This window comes from Propithecus coquereli, unplaced genomic scaffold, assembly GCF_000956105.1.
Source record: "Propithecus coquereli isolate 6110/MARCELLA unplaced genomic scaffold, Pcoq_1.0 Scaffold88, whole genome shotgun sequence".
Classification (NCBI taxonomy): domain Eukaryota; kingdom Metazoa; phylum Chordata; class Mammalia; order Primates; family Indriidae; genus Propithecus; species Propithecus coquereli.
The window spans coordinates 4913853-4936811 of NW_012155062.1; the positions used below are offsets into that span (position 1 = coordinate 4913853).

Here is a 22959-nt window from a genome sequence, read left to right on the forward strand (position 1 = left end):
GGGGCAAGGGCAACATAAGTAACATAAATATCTGTACCCCCATAATATGCTGAAATAAAAAAAAAAAAAAACCAGGTGCTCAGAATGGGCCCACACTTACTAATCTGTGTCCCTCAGGGTCATGAGAGTGCGAGTAAGGAAACTACCCACGCAGAATGTGGTGGAGGGTGCCAGTGAAACCCGACGTGCAGAACACAGGACAGAACTGACGTTCTCTCCACATACTCCCAAGGTAAGCAAGAACAGGAACACCCTGAAAAATGGGGAAGTTTCTTTCACATGAAAGGACCATGACAATAGAGGAGCTTTTAGAGTGACGGTCCCTATAGTCCAGTGTTTTGCTACCCAAAAGGGCCCCCAGGATTTAGGGGGGCTGGGCTGACCCTGCCGACATGAGGCACTTCCTAGCAACGAAAGGATTTGGACTCTTCCAAGGATCCACTTGAGGCAGTGGCTTAAGTTCATGAGCCACAGCGGTGGCAGTACCTCCTTATTTTTGTTCAAAACTCTCTGTCCTCTAATTTTGAAGGGAGCCCACCATCACTCAAGTAATTTGGAACGTGTTACGCGTTCCATGTTCACATTGTCTAAGCTGTTAGTGATTTTCAAGAGTTCAGACATGGCCCTCATTAGCCTCCTCACCTCGATTAAAGAGTCTCTCACTTTCTGTCCAGCCATCTATTTCTACTGCTCCCTCAACTTTTTGGATATCCTTCATTGGGTATGGTACCCAGAATATCGGATTACCAAGTGAAGACTCGCCCAGTGTTGTATGATGGGAGGGCAATGTGTTCTATTTTGACAGTATTGTTTTCCTTGATTATGCTCAATGCTTGTAGACCATTTTACTACAAAATTCTGGAGTTGTCTTCCGAGAAGACATTCTTAAGAGGTAAGGGGCAACAGCTCAAATGACATGGGACTGGCATTTACAGGAGGGTAAGCAGGAGAGTGGCTGGACGAATACAGTTGCTGTCTGTGGGAAAGCTCTGCTCCAACTGGGAGACGCATACACATTTTTAGCTTGAGTGATCCTGAGACGTGTGACCCAAGATGTCTCCATGGCAGAACCAAGCCAACCACGGAAGAACTTAAGTTAATAACTAGCCAATCTCTGCATATGTGCATGACTGAATCACCGGCTCTCCCTTTAAGACTAGCAAATCATATCCACTGCCGTGGTATCCAGAGAAGTGTAATGTGGCCTTCTCATGGAAGAGGGAATTTGCAGTGAAGTCGAAAGCTTCTCTTACTTTAAGACATTTAAATTAAATTTAAGACTTACTGTCTTACTTTAAGACATTTTAAGGGAGCAAGAGACACTTTTGGAAAATCTCAGTGCTCCCTTGTAGTTTATGGAACTATCTTTCTAGATCAGGGGTACTTGACTTAGGGTGGAGGGCTTCAGAAAACCTGTGACCCCTTTGAAACTGTATTTGAACACTGGATGTCTTTATATTTCAGGGCAGAGAGTTCAAGCTTTTATCAGATTCTCAAACACATCTGAGACCCAGGAAGCAGTAAGAAGCGCTGTTCTGGAAGCTTTCCCTGAGCTGTCTGAAGACCCTCCTTGGTCTAGGCCACTTTTCTGAAGGTTGATAAATTTAAGAATACGGGCAGTAGGATTTGATTGCCTTCTGAGCATCATTTTTCCTTAAGCCCTGACAAACGCCCCCAAAATAAAAAATAAAAAAATCAACGTATGGCACAAAATTAGAGATTAAAAAAAATTAACTCTATAGTTTTCAATGACGTATGACAGTAGAATCAAGAAAGCAACCAAATTGAATTAATGGGCTTAAAGGAAGAAAGGGGCTTCTACTGAGCAAGGAAGGCAAAAATTCAGATAATATAAAAAATCAATGTACAAATGATTTCCATAAAATAAGAGAGTAAAAATGAACAGGGTTTCATCACAGGAACTGTGACAGGAAGAAAACTAAACTTAAAGAGGGGACTAAACCATTGACATCTCTGTGCCAGTTTCCTCATTCCTAGAATGGAGATGGTTAAACCCACAACTAGGAGAGGGTGTAAGTGCCTAGAACAGTGGCACAGGGTAAGGCGTCAGGAAATGACAGCTAGTAGTGGTAGTGGTAGGATGTTGAGGAGGAATCAGAAATAAAAAGTGTAGGTATAGCAAGAAAGGTAAAGATAAACTTGCTATAAAATCTGAGACTGGACCTTGCAAATATTATGCTAAGTGAAAAGCCAATTGCCAAGTACCACAGACTGTAGGATTCCATTTATAGGAAATGTCCAGAACAGGCAAATCCATAGAGATTGAAAATATTAATACATTAGTGGCTGCCTAGGGCTGGGGCAGGGAGGGAGGATTGCAGAGTGAAGGCTGTGGTGTGCAAGGTTAATTTCTGGGGTGATGAAATGTTCTAAAATTGTGCTGATGGTCATACAACTGTGAAAATACTAAATGCTGCTGAGTTGCACACTTTACATGGTGAATTATATGGTATGTGAATTATGTCTCAATAAAGCTGTTCAAAAAATCTGAGACTGGAAAACCCCTTGGTTAAAAAGAATCTGAAGTATCTTGTAGATTTCCCTACAGAAGCCCTCCATCTTGCATAAATTCCCCTATGTAGGTATTTCTTTTTGCCTTGCCGTATCTTCCTCTAATAGGGTGATTTTTCAGATATGTATCAGGCATGTCTTACAAACAGTTGAAAATGTGTATATTTGGATAAATGAGTAACTTCTGGGTTTCAACATTAAAGTCATAGATTTTAAGCAGATGAGCCAGTGTGTAGAGAAATATCAGAGCCATTCATTACCTCCATCTCTCATGCCTTTTCTCCCATCGTCTACTAGCAACATAACGCAAAGAGTAAGCCTTCGGGAGTAGGTGAATTGTTAGGGAGGGCTGCATTATTTTGTAGGTTGGTGATTATTTTCCCTTCACTTCCCAATTTCTGCTTTTACTGACTCTTCCCCAATGTAAGTCCTTAAATGTCTATAAATTCTATTTTACAACTTTCCTGCTGCTCCCACATGCCAGCACTTCACACACCCTGTATTAGCCATTTTTCCTCAGAGCCCTAAAAGACTTTGAACCTCACTATTTATTCCAACTTTCTGTTTCTAATAGCATCACTGGAGGTGAAGAAATGATAAAATAATGAATAGAAAATATTTCATTTTCTTCTTGTAATCTGGCCTCAATCTTCACAAACAGATCTTTATACATTTTCTTTCGTGGCACATCTAAGCATTAAACCTGCTTTTTTTTTGAGACAGAGTCTCACTCTGTTGCCCTGGCTAGAGTGAGTGCCATGGCGTCAGCCTAGCTCCCAGCAACCTCGAACTCCTGGGCTCAAGCGATCCTCCTGCCTCAGCCTCCTGAGTAGCTGGGACTACAGGCATGCGCCACCATGCCCGGCTAATTTTTTCTATACATTTTTAGTTGTCCAGATAATTTCTTTCTATTTTTTTTAGTAGAGACGGGGTCTCGCTCTTGCTCAGGCTGGTCTCAAACTCCAGAGCTCAAACAATCCGCCCGCCTCGGCCTCCCAGAGTGCTAGGATTACAGGCGTGAGCCACCGTGCCTGGCCTAAACCTGCTTTTTAATATTCCAAACTAGAAGCGTAAAAAGCTTCTTTCCCCCTCTTTCGTGCTATACAAACACAACATAACTTTCTTCTTACATATCCATCACAGTGTAAATCTATTCCTCTAACTCTGTAATAATGGATTGCAAAGAAACCATTTTATCCCGAACAACCTCACAGGGTTCCTATCTCTTCGAGAATGAAGGCGCACTACAGAAATACACGTTCTGTGGAAAAGGGAGGAGGAAGGCAAAGCCTGAAGACCCAACAGGGTTCTTCTCTTACCTTTCTCCAAATCTGCTGCACCTGTCAAAAAAACTGAAGCAAAGTACTGAGGCAATGATACAAATAATTCAAGAGAAAAACCAGTATTTTCCTTCAAGGGTTGCAAAACATGGTTTACCAACCTGAATTATCTCAATGATAGTCTTTAAAGAAATTTATCTCACAAGTGTGTACAATCACATTATGAGTGATTAACCTTCACAGGCATTCATGAAAGGAGGGAAAAGGCTCTTAGCAATTTTGAGTTTACCAGGCTTTCTAATCACATCTCTCCCTTAGGAGAAATCTCGGAGGAAATTGGTGACATAATGAGTCAGTAAAATGAAAACTCAAATGCAGGGAAAGAATAACCACATGACAAGAAGAAAGAAAGGATACGTAAAGCCCCTTGGAAATGAAGAATGATTTCTCTGGCTTCTGATAGGGTGTTGTAGCCAAAAGCTTTGTTTCCCAACTAGACTAGAGTACAAAGAGACACAGAGAGGAAATGCCACTTTACCATCCCAGCACTCCATCTGGCACAGCTCAGGATTTTTTTTTAATAGTCTTTATTTTTTAGAGCACTTTGTGGTTCACAGCAAAATTGAATGGCAAGTACAGAGAGTTCCCATATGTCCCTGTCTCCCCCCATTCAAACAGCCTCCCCTATTAGCAATAGCCCACGACAGAGTGGTACATGCGTTACAACTGACGAACCTACATCGACGCATCATTATCACCCGAAGTCCATAGCTAATATTAGTGTTAACTCTTGGTGTTGTACCTTCTATGGGTTTAGACAAATGTATAATGTATCCGCCATTATAGTATCACACGGAGTAGTTTTACTGCCCTAAAAATCCTCTGTGCTCCACCTACTCACTCTTCCCTTCCTGCTAACAGCTCTGGATTTAATGTCAAGAGGAACCTGGGGCTTTAATCACAATGTTTTCCATCACCTCCTTACTGAAGTGCATCTAGTCCCTTGGAAAGGCTGGGTATTGGTAAAGAAGCCCTAGCTGTATGTGCACTGATGTGTATCAATGACCAAATGAAATAAAGTACTTTAGAGCCAGAAAGGAAGAAGCCAGGTGCGATGCTTTGGATATTTGTGTTACCTCAAAATTCCTATATTGAAATCCTAACCCCCAAGGTGATAATATTCGAAGATGGGGCCTTTGGGAGGTGACTAGGTCACCTCGATCTCATGATTGAGATTAGTGCCCTTACAAAAGAGACGCCAGAGAGCTTGCCTTTCCCTTTTGCTACGCGAGGGCACGGCAGGAAGCTGGCAGTCTGCAACCTGGAAGAGGGCCCTCATGGGCACTGGACCATGCTGGCACCCTGATCTTGGACTTTCCAGCCTCTGGAACTGTGAGAAATAAATGTCTGTTGTTTATAGGCCACCCAGTTTACGGCATTTTTCATAGCAACCTGAATGGACTAGGACACTAGGTACGGTGGAAAGAATGTGGACTTTGGAGCCAGAGAGACCTGGATTGTTCTTATGTCTTCTCTACTTCCTAGCCCTGAGGCTGACAGTATTTCAGATCAGTGAAGAGTGACTTAATGTCCCTGAGTCACAGCTTCCTTATCTACTAAAGGGGATAATACCTTTGTTATTATCGGGACCTGAGACATTGAAATAAGATGATTATATAAAGTATACATATAGCATGCAATATTTTCCCCTTGCCTAGGAAATGAGTAAACATAATTTAAGTAGGAAAAACACTTTTGAGGTGTGAGCATCTTAAAGATAAACATAGATGGACTCAAAATAAATTAATTAATGCCACTGGGTCAAGATCCATGCCTATGCTGGAAAATGAAGTTCTTAGCACACACAGGCATAGCAGGATGTTATGCGGTGAATAAACGACCACTGATCTCCCATTGCCTAACTGAAGCTACTTCTCCATTTTGCTCATTCATTTACAATTGATTATTAGGCAGCATTTAACCGTAACCATGTATTGCTCACACTACATCACAGCATTATTCATTTAAAGCTGTGTGTTCGTTCTTTGGAGTTAAAAGTCATTTGTTGACACTTTAAACTGAAGAGGCTTGTGGAGGGCTGGCAGAAGCCCTCAGCAGGGAGTGTTATGCATATTCTATAACTCTGCCTCTGAAATCTGCACCAGGGATTCTACAATTTATGTCTCCCCTCAGTTCAACCAGGCACCTTGTACCTAGCACAGGGCAATTCCTGAGTTCATTATGCCTTGTTATTTCGGCAGGACTTGGGAGGAAGATGATTACCAGCTGCAGTCATTCAGTGACATTTCACTTTTCCTCTCTCACTCCCCTTTACGAAGCTCTCCTGCCAGCAGCCCAGGGACGCCTTCACCTCCACCATCACCCTGACACCCAGGTAATAACTTCTAATCGTCTGCCTTTCAAAGAAGTGAACCCTTTGGCAGTCAACCTTTGCTGTACTATTGGTTCTTACACTTGGACTTAACTGAAAGGGTCCAGAATCTTTCAAGATTATCTGTCTCATTTTGTTGATTTCTCTTATTCTTGGCCCAGATGTGCTTAAGGAAAACCTGGCTGAATATCTAGGGATCAATTAGTGAAGACGACAGCCATTTTCTCTCTGCTCCTAAGAGGGATGTGGCTCGCAAAATGCTAACGTTTGTTCATCCTGGATAGTGGATACACACCTGTTTGTTATATTATTCTTTGTCCTCCTCTGTGATTTTTAGAATATAGCTGAAGATAAAAAAGAGCTGTATGAAATGATTCTTGGTGTTTTGCATATTTGTGTCTCTGCACATAGAAGTCCTCAGACGGAGAGGCGAAGGGAGCTGCTGTTAGGAACAGGGACTCGCATGTGTGTTCCAGCCCAAGTTCACTGTAAGGATCAGTGCAACTGAAATAATGGAACCTGGGTGCGTAATTCTTTCCATGCATGGAACTGGAGATTCCCTCCAAATTAATCCTTTACCAGCAGTGGATGTGCTGCGCGCACGGGCACTGAGCAGTGAGCTCACTTCCATCTGGCATGGCCGTGTGTTTACTTCGGTTGGCTTGCTTTTTTAATGAAGTGATTTTTAATGAAGCAAGCTGTGAATTTAATAGATACCTTAAAGCAGCTTCTTTGTAACTGAGCTTTAAGTAACGAAGAGATGGCCAAATTAGCCACCAAAACTGGAGGAAAATTCAAGGCTGGACAACTGCAGGAGCAAAGATTGCTAGGGTTTGGCCATCAGACAAGTTGTCTTCACTGCTGGTACACAGGATGGTGCCACGAGTCTATGTGCAGGCATGGTGGCCTGATGGAAGGCCCACTCACAGCGACCTTTTCGGAGGTCAAGAACGTGCTTGGCCAACACCGAAGCGTACCCAAGTGCAAGGCATTACGATCATTGATACCCTCACCATCACCGTGCTAGTGCACTGTCTATTAGAGGCTCATTTAGCTTGTTATTCTCAAGCAGCCACTTCAGCTCACTTATAATGTGGGGACAATAGGAAGGAGATAATAGGGTTCAGTCTATAATACCCTGAAAGAAAGATGTTGGTAGAAAGAAATGCACATAGTATTAGGGAACTCTTTTAAAGATGGGAGAGATCACCCAATCCCAGAATCCCAACTGTAAATGGCAGGCAGGTAATGCAAGGTGGTGAGAGGGCTGGTGGGCTGTCAGCTAAAGGCAAAGGCTGGGGGAACTGGAGAGACCAGCTCCCACCTAGAGGCATTCAAAGTACTCAATTGAAAAAACAGTATTGATCCAATACAACACACCTATCATGTGCCACGATTATGGTTTGGCCACCTGACTCCCTGGGCTATGCTCATGGGCTGGAATGAAGAGAGAAGCTGTCTGCCTTCCTAGGAGGCATGGAGTGGTGGTCCTCATGTCTGTGAATCTTCTCGAATCAGTTTATATCTCCTATGATGTAATTTCCTCATTATCCCAATGCTACAGGGTTTGCTTATGGAAGTGGATACTCAAAACAAAAAGCTCATGTTTTTACTTAAATGAATGTTAAAAATCAAAACAAAACCCACTACAGTAAGACTCCAGCAATGTCCACACCTGAGTCTGATGGTAAATGAAGTCTTGAATCTATTAAACAGCAGGTACCAAGGTACAAAGTGGTTTCTCCATAGCAGTTCAACTCTGCTCCCTGCTGTGTAGACGGACATCACACTAGATCCAGGGCACACTTTAAAACTATTGTCCTCCTGTGACTTAAACAAGAAAAGATTCATAAATAAGAAAGTTTGAAAAAATCTTTAATCTTTATCTCCCTAGCTTTACATCCCATTATTCTGGGTAACCGATATGTGTGAAAACACTCTCTGTTTCAATTTAGCTAAACCTCTGACTCACAGGGAACAGCTTTTAAATTGTTCACACAATTCTTATCAATCAGCTGGTTCTGTGTAAAGGAAATAGGAATACTGAAACCTAATCACTCCCTCTGTGAAAAATCACCATGTCTCCCACATCAGAGGAAGATCAGACCCTAGAAAGCCTCTCCTCTAGAATTCTAGTTGCCTGGCTGTTTCATTTTAATCACAACATTGTTGAGCTGATCTATAACTTCACGAGTTTTCCAGGCAAGGGTAGACATTACAGACACATGTCCTAGGAAGGCCTAGTGACAAACACTCTACCACTACAGGCCGATGTTACGAGCACACCATATGCACGTGGTAACACGGGCTTCCTTGGCAAACTGGCCAATCGGAAATGCAATAATGGCAATAGGCTGGAGTGAAGGCGCACATTTTGGGGGAGCAAGTCATGGTATTTTTATTGGTTTGCTATATTTTACCCTTCATTATAAATAGATGGTATCAGAGTTCAAATTACAGAGAGAAATGAGGAAAACTAAAAATGAGCTAGAGGGAGACCATAAAACCACCCAGGCTGGTCAGTGAATTCTTTTATGGCTGGTGGCTATCTATTTACTATGTTCTACTGGATCATTATTCTTGGAGACAATTCATCTTACAAATTGCCACTGGCTGCATTTCCCATCATCAACAAAAAATACACAGCCTTCATGAGAGAAGTGCTAGCTGTGGAAATAAGAAATGCACCAGTTACATCTGTTCTTCCTGTTCGCCATGCAGATTCAATGCTTTCCTTTCAAGCTCTGCATGATTGGACGTGGCCTTGTGATACTTGTGTTAGCTGGACTGAAGTGGAAATTCATCCGCGTCTGACTAAACTAGATGATTGCCGCGTGGCTCTCTGGGTTGGAACTAGTTCTTGTTATACTGGCTTACTTTGTGTCAAGAAAATATTTAGGGTAAAAGAGACTAAATGATTTAGACTGGCCATGTAGGTAGGTAGGCAAGGTAGGCAAGTAGGAAGATAGGTAAGTAGACAGACAGACAGACAGACAGACACACACACACACACAATCAACTTATTGAGGTCTACATTAGGTACCATAAATGTACCCATTTTAAGTGTAGAATGTATTTTTTACACAAGAACTTTTAGCCTGATAGAGACCACAAGATGTCATAGAGAGCTCCTCCCTCACCCTCTTCCTCAGCGAAGCTCAGAGAAACTGAGCCAAGCCACACAGATGGTCACACAGATGGTCAGTGGCAAAGTGGGGAGGGGATGCCCAGTTTGGAGGTTCTAATAAAAATCAGCCCATTGATTTGGCCATTATGAGTAGAGACTCACCCTTCTAGGGGGAGAGACAAGACTTCACATAGCAGCCTGTGTATACACCAAAGCCCTGGTTCCTGACCAGTTAAAAATCAACATTCCGCTGCTGGCTGCAGAGAGGAAGAAAACGAAGTGAAGGAGAAGTGTCTTAGGGACAGGGACATACAGGGGGATGAAGGGTTATGGTGAACGAAGGACTGAGAGGGTTTACTGAAAAGTGTAAGTCTGAGGTGTTAATAGTAATTCCAACCAATGTTAGCATCTAGATGCTGACAAATAAAATTTATAAATGACTTTTAAATTGCTTCCTCTAGTAACAAGAGCAGTTATTGTCACATTGATTTTGAAATTAAGTGTTATGGAATTTTCTTGCTTTAATGAGAAGGCAGATCCAACTGGTAAACAAAGTAATGATTAAAGCAATTAAAAGAGTAAAAATGAGAAATAAAGCAACAACATTCCTAATCCTTAACCCAAATAGGCAGGGTTTGCTGATTTACTAAAAAAAAAGATGCATGTTTATCTCGAGGTGGAAAAGTCAATTGCTAACGTCATTTGTTTAAAACTCTGCCTGCACCTGGTTCTCATTTGTCCTCCAGCTGAGAAACCAAAGACAACTTCTTTTTATTGTGGTCAGACAGCAAGTTCATTTCGCCATTGGATGATCAAACGGCCAGCCCTCCCCAGCTTGGGAAGGTTTGCCTTTCACTTTCAACTTGTTCAATCATCATTAACTCCGAAAATTGTCACATTCCATTTGTGCAATGAAAATTTCACCACTGGTAACCGTTTGGGTGAAGTTTTTGTAGGGGAGGCCCTAAATCTTGTAGAGCACCTCACACATCCTCAAGGTCATTTGCCTGGTTTCCTTGTTTAATGACAGCTACCTAAGATCCTGGAGTCAGTCTGTGACCCAACATCGGTGACTTTGAAGACCTCTCTGTGTGTGGGGACATATTACCCTCTCCGAGATTGAAAGGGCTCACTGGGTGATTCGACACATGCATGTTATCTGAGAAAAATTAGGGTGAGTGCACGTGTGTGTGTATGCACACACACAGATACACACACACACTCATACTCCTCCTTTGTTGTAAATTATGTGCGCACACACTGGAGTTCTTCCCAAGCAATAGTAAAGGTCTTTACTGAGGAGACACTAATAAAAAGCTCGCTGGATGGAGCCCATCTACTAGCAGGTCTCCTCACTCTAAGCAGCCAGCTGTCCTGGATGGGCTGCAATACCAAAGTGGGGACTTCCAAAAAGTTTCTGGAGACGAGAAATAGGCTTCTTGTTACTTTTGCCATTGGGCTTGAGAAATCTTCATCTCCTTTGTTAATTATTTAATTATATTTCCCCTTCTGCAGAGAAGTTCTGAGATGTTCAATCCCAGTGAATCTGGCACAGGGCCAAATTCCCAACGGGAACGCTCCAAATATGAATTTCCGAAAGTGGCTGTCAGGTGGCAAGACGGCTACATTAAGAGGTCACTTGATCCAGAGTCTTAGGAAAAACACAGAGTCTACTGGGGCTAGTCAAATTAATTTTGTGCCATTTGGCAAGTAAGTCATAGCTAAACAGGCCCCAGTTACAGGCCCTGATTAAATTTTCAAGGTGAAAACTAAGAGAACACATACACAGAGCTCTCCAGAATCTTAAGCGCTTAGGTGCTAACATACTTATTAGACTCTCTCCAAGAAGGGCTTCTTGATTTCTAGCACTAGTTTTAATTCCACAGTTTCACCAGGTTAGCTGCTAAAACAAGGTCTGGATTACAGACACAGTATCTTGGCCCCTTTCAGCTAGCTCTGGCTCCTAATATTAATATATTAGAATATTTATTGTTGCTAGCACCCAATTTTTAATTGACTAGTAGAATTGGAGGGTAGGAGACAGGGCAGAAATAGTCTAATGGTTTTTTCCAATTCTTCTGGCTAATATCAGACCAGACCCTGGGTCTAACAAAAAATCATGTGTCTCCTAAAACATGAAAGAAGATATCTTGCCATTTTAATGGCTGGGTGACAGCACCACCATTTAAGAAAAGAGATTCCAATACTAGGTTATTAGCTGAAAAACGTTTGTACAAAATTTCCCAGGAAAGGTATTTTTATTCAAACACTTGCATATGTGCCCTGGATTCTTCTAAATGTTTTATAAATATTAACTCTTTCATCCTTATAGTAATTCCAAGAGGTGAAGTAACTCACCCAAAGTCACAGAACGCAGGAAGTCTGGGTCTGTGTCATGCTATGCGGCTGTGTTTTTCACGAAGGTCTCTCAGTGGGATACGCAACCCAAATGCTCACTTACCTGTTGCGTCAAGTCGGACAGATGGTGTGCAAAGAGAAAAGTGTTTGATCTATTTGTTCTACTTTACAGGGATTGAAAAACGGAGATCAAGTCTCTAAATTGCCCCTTTTCCTTACACTGATTTCTTCTACTTTCTTGTCTCCACCACGGTGGAGGTCACCCTTGTACCGCTGGATCCCGAGTGAGCTCTCCTCTCTGCGTCTGTGGGTGTGCATCTCTCTCTCGCACGTGCACACGCACACACACGCACAGAGCTATTACCGTGCTTCAGTGAAGCTGTTCAGGGCTTGCGGTCCGCGCATAAAAGCAGATATCATTTGCTCGTTAGAGCTAAGTTTTCAGGACGTGCCCCACTTACTGACCTCCACTAACGGCCTGGGTTTGCGCTCGACTGCAAACCTGAAGTGGCAGAGTTCACAGTAGCTGGTGTTTGAAGACGACAGCCAGTGCTCCAGGCAGCTCCGATGAATTGTCCCCAAGGTCCCCGTACATTCACATGGAGAGAGCAAGTCCTCTTGGCTGCTGCCCTCGTGGCAGATCCTGCACATCGGCCGGTCATTGAAGGGGCTGCAAGAGAAGGAGCGGCAGCTGCTGGTCACTGGGCTGGAAGCCGCAGCCGTGTGGATGGCCGCTGGCTCTTGTCCTTTGGGCCCTCCCCAGTGGCAGCTGCTTTAAGATCCCTTAGATCTACACTTGACCTTGGCAGTGGGGCAGGTGGCCCTGGGCACTCCAGAGCACACTGGCCATCCACTTTCTACGATACAAAGAAACAGGGGTGGCCAGTATTAAAGTAACCAGGTGTGGCCCAGGATCAAAAGTGAGTACAAATGTACAATACATTATTTTTGTCTTGAATGCAGATGTAGTTCAGGTCAAGAACTAATCAAAAAACAAAAAGCCATCCTTCACCATTAAGAACACAAATCGTTTTCAAATGACAAACTGCACCTCTTGGACCAGGCCAGGACACTATTCTATACCCAGAAGTTCCTTATGTTTCTCTTTCCAATAGGGTGGAGAATGGCAGGAGGGCAGTTAACCAACAAGCAAGCCTGAAGGTGCCACAAAGGACTGCAGTCTGAGCCAGAGCACAGAGCCGAGTGGCGGATGGGGCTCTGAGCTGTCACAGGACGCTCTCTGGAAAGCGAGTAACGAGCATGTCCTGCCGAGGCGGCCTCAGCCCAGAGTGCGCCTTGGATACGGAGGCACCACTCCTGCACGTTTCGTGAAGGCAGCACAGCGCAGTTGCGGCTGCTGCCGCGGGCTCTGGAATCCAGCTGGCTGGGCTCCAACCCCAGCTCTGTTGCTTACCAGCCAGGTAAGTAACTTCACTTCCCTGTCCTTTAGCCCTCTCATCTCTAACACAGACACAGAGAATGGTGATGGTGCCTTCCTCATCTGGTCACTGTGAGGATAAGAAAAGACAGTCCAGATTGGAAGCTTAGAATAGGGACCAGCACATACTAAATGCCTAGCTAACGCTAGCTATTGTCACTTGTGGAAAAACTCAGGCCAAGGAAATCAAATCACTTGGTCCTTATCACATAAGTCAGTGGCCAATGGAAAGCCCAAACTTAGACTCAGTTCTCCGTGGGTACCCTGTCCTGTTTGGAAACCATCCCTCTCTGATCGATGTCATCTTATGCTGCTTTGCCGTTCTTTGTTGGGTATTAGATTTTAAAATATGTCATCAACATCTGTGACAGCCCTATGACCAAACTCTTTACCTACCCTTCCCTGCCTCTCCCTGTGTCCCCACAAAGATGACAGTGACCCAGGGCCACGCCCCAGCACTCCCCTAAACACCATCTTTGGTCCAAATGGAAATGCCTATGGAAGCACTGCTGCTCCCCTGGGGATGAACGAAGGCTACAGGGGGACTACAAGAGGAAAGGACTCCCTCCCACTTGCCCGCAAGAGCTGCTTGTGCTCAGGCGCGGGAAAAGAAAGTTGGCAGAGATGACTTTTTTCTCTCATGATTCCTGGCCTCCTTCATTCATGTGGGGCCTAGGGAACTCTGACACCTTCTAGTTTACATTCCTGTGAGGTGGGAGAGCTGGTATAAACGCCCGACAGACAGACAGACACACACACACACACACTTTCGCGCCTCAGCTACGTCCACCACAGCCTGCTCTTCCTGATCAGATGAGCTGTTTGGCGGCTGTTGATGGCTCCAGTCCCCCGTCTCAGCTCACAGAGCACCAAGGATGCTCACGGCCTCATCGTGTTCTGAGTCCTAACCAGTTGTTAGAAGTTCTCCAAGATGCGAAAAATTATATATTAAATCCTTTTCTATTTCTTTCCTTTGCAATAGCTGCACAGATTTTAAACAGAAGGCATATGGGCAGATGTTTGCAACAGGCATGGAGTGTGATTCCGTGTCCGCGGGCCACAGCGTCCAGGCTGCGGTGCTGGCGGGAATCCCGCCGCAGGCACACGCATCTGTGGGCCTGTGTCTGCACCAGGGCGGGTGACGGGTCACTCAGACCCAGGCAGCGCTAACCCTAGGGGGCGAGTCCAGAGCTGATACGCATTTCACATTCAGAGGTCAGAAGTCCCACTTCCCCATTCCGAAAAAAGGCCGAAGAAGCCAAGGGGCACCATCAGCCTGGCAGCCCCCAGCCCCCGACCTGCCATGGGCAGCAACAGCACGTGGCCGGGACAAGCACTCTCTCAGCTGTTCAGAGCCTTCACTCTTGCTCTGGTTCACCTCCCCCCCACCCCCGGAAGGAACAGGAGGCTTGAACAACAGCACTTCATGGAGCAGGGTGTGTGTCGTGGGTCAGGAGCGGAGGCTGAAGGAGGGAGCAACAGCAGAGACCCCTACAGGGTGAGAAGAGACTCGCCTGGGAGGCAGCCCTGACGGTGCTTCCATCTGCCGAGCCAGCCAGCAGGCACGCCAGGAAGGCCACGTCAAAAGTTTTGCTCACAAATCTAATCACTTTGGCTCAATCACCCGAAATCAAGTGCTTTCTTCATTCTATTCTAATGCGCCTACCTCTGTTGGTTCCTGGAGACCAAAAGAGCGTGATTACCATAGCAGTGTCAAAACAACAAATGCAAAGCAAGCAGCCCCGTGTCTTGTGGGGTCCCTCCCCTCCTGGCTCTCTGCAAGTGCGACTTTGAGGGGAAAACTCAACCAGGTGAATTTTAGCTTCGTACCCTATTGCTATAGAAGCGGCGATGACAGAACTCATGTAGTCGTTTGTTTTCCCCCAGCACCTCCTATCACCTGAGCGCTAACTGCATTCCCTTTAGCATTTTCCATCTGACAGAGTTCTCCGGATCAATTACAGATTTATTTATTTTAATTGTGGTACTACCTCTGGGTGGCAAGGGTCCGCACTACTGTTGACAGCAGCTGCCCGTCCTTGGCTGAAACTTGCATGACATACTGCGGCTGCCCATTCACCAGGCTGCCACAATCTTCCACCGTCTTCACCACGGGCGCAGCCGAGCTGGTGCAGTCTGGCAGGACTTCGGGCAGGTGACTGCAGCGGCTGGTTGTCATGGTAACAGACAGCAATTACTCTGCTAATGGCTTCCACATTCATACAGGGTTTCCATCTAAGAGAGATCAGAAAACAGTTTACTTGGGCAGGGTGGTTAATCGAAATGGAGAATTATGGGCCACCAACATCATCATGTCATTATTTAATATAAATAACAGGGGTAGCCTAGACATGGCACATTATCTTGTTACCATTTAATACAAGTGTGTACACACACACACACACACACACACACACACACGCAAAGAGTCCACAAGAAATAGCGGATGTGGTTATGAACAAGACAGCAAGCATGTCAGTGTATATAAACATTTAGGAGCCCTGCTTTCCAAGAGGGGAAGGAATGATGGCTCTGAGGCCTGGATCGGAGAAGATAAGCCGTTCCCCAGCTCTGTACCAGAGAAGCAATATGTCTTTGTTGACACTCTTTAAAAGTTACTAGAATCATTATTAAAACTGTTCACAACTATTTTTTCTGGTAAGCAATTTATTCTCCATGCAGCTTCATTCTGAGATACTAAGACTAAAAAAAGAGAGAAAGAAGGGAAAAAATGAATTTGGCCAAGTGGCACGTTCTAGGACAGTGTTTGCTAAACATGAATCACTCAACTACTGTACCAGCTTTCTGACTTTTGCCACACCTGTGCCCCGTAATATGATTTTCTACTTAGTATGTCTTGAAAATTAACTTCCTTTAAAAACTTAACCTATTTTAGCTTTGTTTTAAACAAAGTTATTCATGAGATGATGAATATGATGAGTTTGTTTTATTTTTCTAATGGACATTAAAATAAACACATTAGCATTGATACTTTTGTTCGTGTACTAGCTAAGGTCCAGGGGCACATGTATCATCACAGGGAAACACAAAGGCGAACAGAAGAAAGTGATGAATGAGACCTCTGTCACCAATGAAAAATAATCCATTAATAGTAAGGGCTTTACCTCCCTGCCACGTGGTCTATCACATAAACTTCGAGGAATTATGTTCCCGATCTGCACGGTGCAGGCTTGGTCGTGACCTCACGTTCAAAGCACTCAAACCCACCAGAGTGAGGAACCCCACTGTATTCAATAAAAAGTCAGCATGTGATGCATAAGAAATAGACGCTTTTACAGAAACCTGCAGGAGGATTCTGTCCAAAGCTGAGATAACCCAGTTCCGCAGCCCACGTGTGGTTTCTGCCAGCTCGCCCAGCTTGAGCTCCAGAGCCCGACACGGCCGGACTGGCTGATGGACAGAGCTCGCATCAATAACCGGTATGGGTGGTCACGGCCTCAAGCCTAAAGAGATGAAAATCTTGTCCTCCCCGCAACTCCCAACCCTAAGAAGGTTTCTAGAATTCCTCAAAGGGTTGTTTTCTCCCAGATATTTGTCTCTACTTATTACATTTTTCTTGATCCCTATAGGTCTGGAAAGCAGGATCTTCCCTAGGCAAGAACACAGTGTTTCCAGATGAACTTGAGCTGAGGGTTTCCCTCCCGACAAGCACATGTCAAGCAGGCCTGACTGTCCGAGACAACTGGACGTGACTGCCATCCCCTCCTTGCTACCGAAGTGTCTGGTTGGCCTCGTGCCAGCAGCCTCCCTTCCCACCGTCGTGAGCTGGCACGAGTCCTCTCAGGGTCTGTCTGCCCTTGCCCAGCAGCCTTAGACTGTGGGGGGGAGAGGGCTGTGGACACCAGGCCTCATCTTCCATGCCATTCACATGACCATAACACTCAACATTCAAGGAACACAAGCATTTAGTTGGTGTAGGGTATGGTTTTGCTGTTTAAACAGGATTTGATGCTTTTAAAAGAAATATTGCAATAGCAAGAAGTACACAGCATGTTATCAAAACTACAGAAAAGCACAAAGAAAACAATAAAACTCACTCATAATCCCACCATTCAGATAACCACAGTAAATTTTTTTGGGTAGATGTCTTTTTAATTTTTGAAAGAGTTGGCAGGGTGGAGTTGATTTGTAGCTGGGGCCAGATAGTTTTTTTCTTTTTTTAACTGAATTAATGGTAGCTCTAAGGCCACAGAACAAAAGGATGTTAAAAGACTATCCCCTTCTAAAACTGTGTATAACTCCCCTCCGCTGGCCTGCCCTTGCACAATCCCATTGACATGATTTTAAATTCTCATAATGCCTCGCAGTCACAAAGTGTAACTTCCTGGCACAGCTCTCTTGCTTCACAAGGCAGCCATAGATTAAGAGCCAGGGGTGTGTTGGCAGGAAAAGCAGACACAGTGACCTTCTTGCCGCATGGAATCATTATGTCTGGGTGCACTCTGAGAGTCTATTTTCGGGTTTTGCATAACTCCAGCTCACCGGGCCAAATGCTCCCTCCCTACACTTGATGGAACAGGAAAGAAGTGAAGAGGGGGTGCAGAGAGTGTATAACGGGACCCAGGGATGTCAGTAGTTAGGCTACCCTTGGTGAACTGCCTGTCACCCAGGCATGTGATGTCCTTAAGTTCACTCACCTGTGACCTCCATTAAGTTCCCATTGAAGGAAGTAGTCCTAAATGAATGACCTAAATCCATAATAAAATGCCCTTAAAAATATTCTTGAGGCAGAATTTCCCTTAAACTCACTTTATATATGTAATTTCACTTCTGGATAACATATGTCATTTCATTTCTTTTTTCACAGGCAAAAGGGATATTATCTGATACCTGATCAGTTTATTCCATTTGCAGCGGATCCTGGGCACTGAGTTCAGCATAAAGGTACAGAAGGCACCTCCACCTTACCTTCCCCTGCGAACAAGCCCCGGCTCTTTCTCTTGGCACATCTCTGCAGAATCCTGCATCCAAGATCCTCTAAGCCCTCACTCAATGCAGGACCTAACTGAAATGATATTCCAGTCTAACACTCCCTGAAGAATGTACCAGCATGTCTGCTGTACACCACACACCAGAATAACCTTAAGACACTATGACTGGCATGCCAGATGAATCCCAACAGCTCTAAAAGACCATGGCCTTGAATTGAAAATGGGGTGGGAGGGATTTCATACAGCGTGAGCACCTTCAACCATGGTAGGGATGGCTGAGTTGGTACCAATCCCAGAAGAATGGAACTAACCACCTACTCAGGTGTAGCAGGAGGAAAGGGAGCACATTCTGCCCTGCTCTCAGTGAAAGGCAAGCCCAGAGGCTGAGATGCAGGCATGGGGCAGGCAGGAGTGAGCCTCGGGGGCTACATGCACCAATTGGCATGCATATGTTGCACCTGGGGCAATGACAAATGGCCCACTGCATTTTCCTGTCTCATTCAGAGCCACCTGGGAAAACAGCAGGCCGTTGCCGCGGATGCTAGAAAGAGCTGAGCTATTCGTTTGCAGCCTAGCACTGGTCTTCCACTGATCTTTCTGCAAAATTTCAAGCACCATTCGACTGCTTCCTTATCAATGCCAGCGCACTGGGCTTGTGGAAAGTAATTCCTAGTCCACCCAAGAATTCTTCTCTAGGTGATTTCTCAGGGCAAAAACATAATGCTGGGAGGGAGCAGTGTATATGTGAACTTGAAACCTCAAACTGCACTGGCAGGACAGGTCCTTTGTTGGCCAGGCTCAATATCTTGTACAATTTCTTTCTCGGGCGGAGAATAATACATGGTTTGGCACTGGCCGAACTCAGCTGCACACAGTGGGAAGAGTGGGAGTCGGTGGACGAGAGGGAGACAGTGAAACGGAGGGGGTGGCAAAATAAATGAAAGCCTGATTAGAGAACTGTTAAAATAAACAGGCTTGTCTGTTCGACTGTGACCCCTGCGAAGGACAGGTTTCACAAAAGCAGGCGACCCAACCAGGCTGCAGCTAGCCGTCGCTGTGTTCTGGAGCAGGCTGCCAGTGGTAAGTGATTTCCATGGGAACATGGCTGGCACTCTGAGGACGCAGCCACAGGACGTGGGGGAAGGGAAGCAGAGCGCGCTCTGCTCACCTCTGTAGCCCCCTTAACTCAGCAGCACCGCCCCATCTCCGAGGATCACGCAGCTGGCGAAAGAGCTCTGCTCGTGAAGGCACAACACCAACACCTGCGCCTTGGCTCACCGCTCACCAGGATAAATCACTCAGCCTCCCAGACTCTCCTGAGATTTCCCGAATATTTGAAATTAGGGTACTAATACTTCTTGAGCCATCTCATCTGTTTTTTTGTGAGGCCTAAAACAAGATAACACATGGGAATGCACTCCACTTTGTAAGTTGGAACGTGCCGTGCACAGGTAAGTCCAATTTTGTTACTACATTAACCTTCTTTCCTGCTCTTTTTCTAGCCTGAGCTGCATCTCATTTTTTTTTTTTTTTTGAGACAGAGTCTCACTGTGGTGCCCGGGCTAGAGTGCCGTGGCGTCAGCCTAGCTCACAGCAACCTCAAACTCCTGGGCTCAAGTGATCCTTCTGCCTCAGTCTCCCGGGTAGCTGGGACTACAGGCATGCGCCACCATGCCCAGCTAGTTTTTTCTATATATTTTTAGTTGTCCGATTACTTTCTTTCTAATTTTAGTAGAGACGGGGGTCTTGCTCTTGCCCAGGCTGGTTTCGAACTCCTGAGCTCAAACAATCTGCCCGCCTCGGCCTCCCAGAGAGCTAGGATTACAGGCGTGAGCCACCGCGCCCGGCCTCATTTCTGTCTTTTAAAACCGTCTTTCCCCATGCCTGGTCAACCTCTGCCACGCTGCCCCTTTGGTATCATGCTTGAACTCTGACAAGAGCTCTGCACCATCTCTCTCCGCTAGGGGGCCCAGGGGAGCCTTGTCCTGGCACGCTCTCTTCATTTTCCCTGGCCCCGTCTCCTTCAGATCTGGAACGCAGGTTTCATTCCTCCACGAAAATGCTTAATAAAGATACATGATAAAAACGCTATGATGCTGGAGATACTCGAGTGTATTTGTTACAGCAGCTACCGTTATCTTAACTAATCTAGCATGTCATAAATACAGTGAAAAGTAAAACACAACCCACTCTCAAGTCGCCTTTCAGGCCTACTTGTATCGGAACTGCATTTTCAATGCCAAGTCCATGTTAGTCTCTTAGATGCCAGTCGAGAAGGGAGAGAAATCTGTTACACTGGTACCTCTGTTTGGGTATAAAAATTCCCCCCAAGGTTGAGAAGTGAAAACAAGAGCGTAAGGACGTGAGTGATGGTTGCCGCTAACCTGCTCGTGTGAGCTGCCCGGGCAGTGGTGTCAGCAGGACTAAGCTTGGAGGGGCAGTGTGGAGCAAGGCTGGATCTCCAAATTCAACCTTAATACCCAATTCCAGAGATTCTGAGAAGTAATAATGAACTACATAAATGATTCCCAAAAGCAACAAGGAGTTACTTATCAACAGGCATAAAGTTTCAGTTAAGCAAGAGGAATAAGTTCTAGAGATCTGCTGTATGACATTGTACTTATAGTCAACAATAATGTACACCTAAAAATCTGTTAAGAGGGTAGATATGTTAAGTGTTCTTATCACAATAAAAAATAATTTAAAAAAAAGAAGAGGTAGGCTCCTCAGGTCTCAATATGTACTGGAAGGATCCTGAGTCATTTCCACAACCAGAGTTGGTCAACAAAGCAAATCAAGGAAGCAAATTCACTCACTCATTCTTCCATCCATTCAAACACATTCACTCACTCATTTATTTATTTGTTTATTTGAGACAGAGTCTCACTCTGCTGGCCCAGCTGAAGTGCAGTGGTGTCATCATAGCTCACAGCAACTTCAAACTCCTGGGCTCAAGTGATCCTCCTGCCTCAGCCTCCCGAGTAGCTGGGACTACAGGCACACGCCACTTCTATTGTTTGTACAGACAGGGTCTCGCTCTTGCTCAGACTGGTCTCTAATTCCTGGCCTCAAGCAATCCTTGCACCTCGGCCTCCCAAAGTGCTAGGATTACGGGTGTAAGCTACTGTGCCTAGCCCAAACACATTTTTTAAAAAAAAGTTTTTGAGAACTTTCTAGGTGTTACTAGGAAATGTCTGGTGGTGCACGGTCAAATCCTACTTTATATTTCCCAAGGAAAAGTAGAGGCCACTAAACAGTCTAGAGTATTCCCCAGACCTTTTCCAGGGTTGCAGAACCATGAGGACGTGAGGACTTGGCACCTTTCACTACCAATCCTGCCCTTGCTAATTCAGGGGAAACCACCTGAAGCCCTAGATTTGGGGAATGGCACTGCAGCACTATGGAATGGCTAGACGTCCTTCTGCTCCCACAGAGCTCCGCATCGTTCACACTGGTCCAGGACTCAGAAGCCTGACCTTAGCTTTACATGAGTGAATCTGCTTCTAAAAGGATCTCTAAATGTCCTTTAGCACTCTTCGAGCAGCTGCACACTCAGGGAGCAGTCTCTTCTAATGAGACCAGTGGATAGGAAAGACAAGTCGGTGGGTGATTGAAATGGGAAAAAATAGCAATAATGGCCTGTCCAGGAACTTTCCCCTCTGTGTTAGATTTTCAGACTTTGAATTCTAAGAACAGTCTCTGAGAATAGGAACGCTATGATAGAACATTTCCCTGGCTTTTCAGGCATGTTAGAACCAGACAGTACGCTGCATGGCTGATGAACTGCCTTAGAGTATCCTGAATGCTCAGAGAAAATGAGAGAAGGTAGGAAATCACACAGTGACCTTCCTTTCCAATGAAAACAGAGCAAATGACTAATTTCAAAACCATTAACATGTAAAAGCGGCATATTTCTTCTGAGAACAGGACACAAAGGCTCTCCAAGGAGATTGCTGGGACGTGATTACCAGCAACATTTAAGTTTTCAAAAACACGCTAAGGAGGCTATTCACTAAGCGTGTGTAGTGGCGAAGTAGCTGCTTCATTAAACTTAAATAGCCACTGCCGGCTGTGCTGACAGACCAACGCTACCAAATTATACATTTCTTTTCTGGATGCTTCACTGACCTCATTATGTAGTACACAGAGTTTGTCATTCCAAATAAAGTGACCATCCGGGTCTTGATAAACATGTCCATCAGGCGCTGATGAGTCTGCAGAGTGAGACGCTGGCTGCCTCAATGCATTTTTAAAAATACTTCTCTTTTTGTTGTCTCATTATCTTCTATGAGGTGCTCCTTGTCACACTTACAGAGCACAGTCAAGCAGCGAGCAGGTGACATGCCTGTTTCCGAGCACGAATGAGGGTTTGATTTGGCAGTGATGGCATCTCCTTGAGGAATGTGTGAACGCCAAGGATGGGCCACACGGAGCAGAAAAGCCGCACAGCGCAAGGCAAGTGGGATCTGGAGAGAGTGACCACGACACATTCCCAGGGTGCTGTTTTAAAGTTATATTCAGAGTGATTCATTATTTCTCATCCATGTTATTAATTCTGATTCTCAGTCACAAGAAGTATCAGACAAATCTTTTTTTTTTAAATTTATTTAAAATTACTGTATTTTCTCTTTAGCCAGGTAAAATCCTCCAGTTCTGCTGGAGGCAAATCAAATAACAATTATCATATTTATACATATTTTTCCCCTCAAGAAGTACTCATGAAATTAATTCCGATTTTGGAGGCTATCCATTTTTTCATTTAATTTTAATTACATAGATGAAAATGGCAATTAAAAATCCCACGACAACCCTGGGTGTTCAAAGGCACAGCGGCAGCTGAACCGCACTTGTAAATGACAACGGGTTCCTCACGGGGTGGA

The 22959-nt window shown here is 44.8% G+C and overlaps 1 protein-coding gene across 1 annotated transcript in view; it reads right to left on the bottom strand.

Annotated features, from left to right (window-relative positions):
- MARCH3 (membrane-associated ring finger (C3HC4) 3, E3 ubiquitin protein ligase) overlaps nucleotides 1–22959 on the bottom strand; it is a 140285-nt gene that overhangs the window by 27304 nt on the left and 90022 nt on the right. The window contains exons 2-3 of the mRNA XM_012664328.1: nucleotides 15119–15362; nucleotides 12155–12359 (exon numbers count right to left, since the gene is read on the bottom strand). Of these exons, the coding sequence (XP_012519782.1) occupies nucleotides 12155–12359; nucleotides 15119–15306 (393 nt within the window). The 5' untranslated portion in view covers nucleotides 15307–15362. The remainder of the gene's footprint in view (nucleotides 1–12154; nucleotides 12360–15118; nucleotides 15363–22959) is intronic.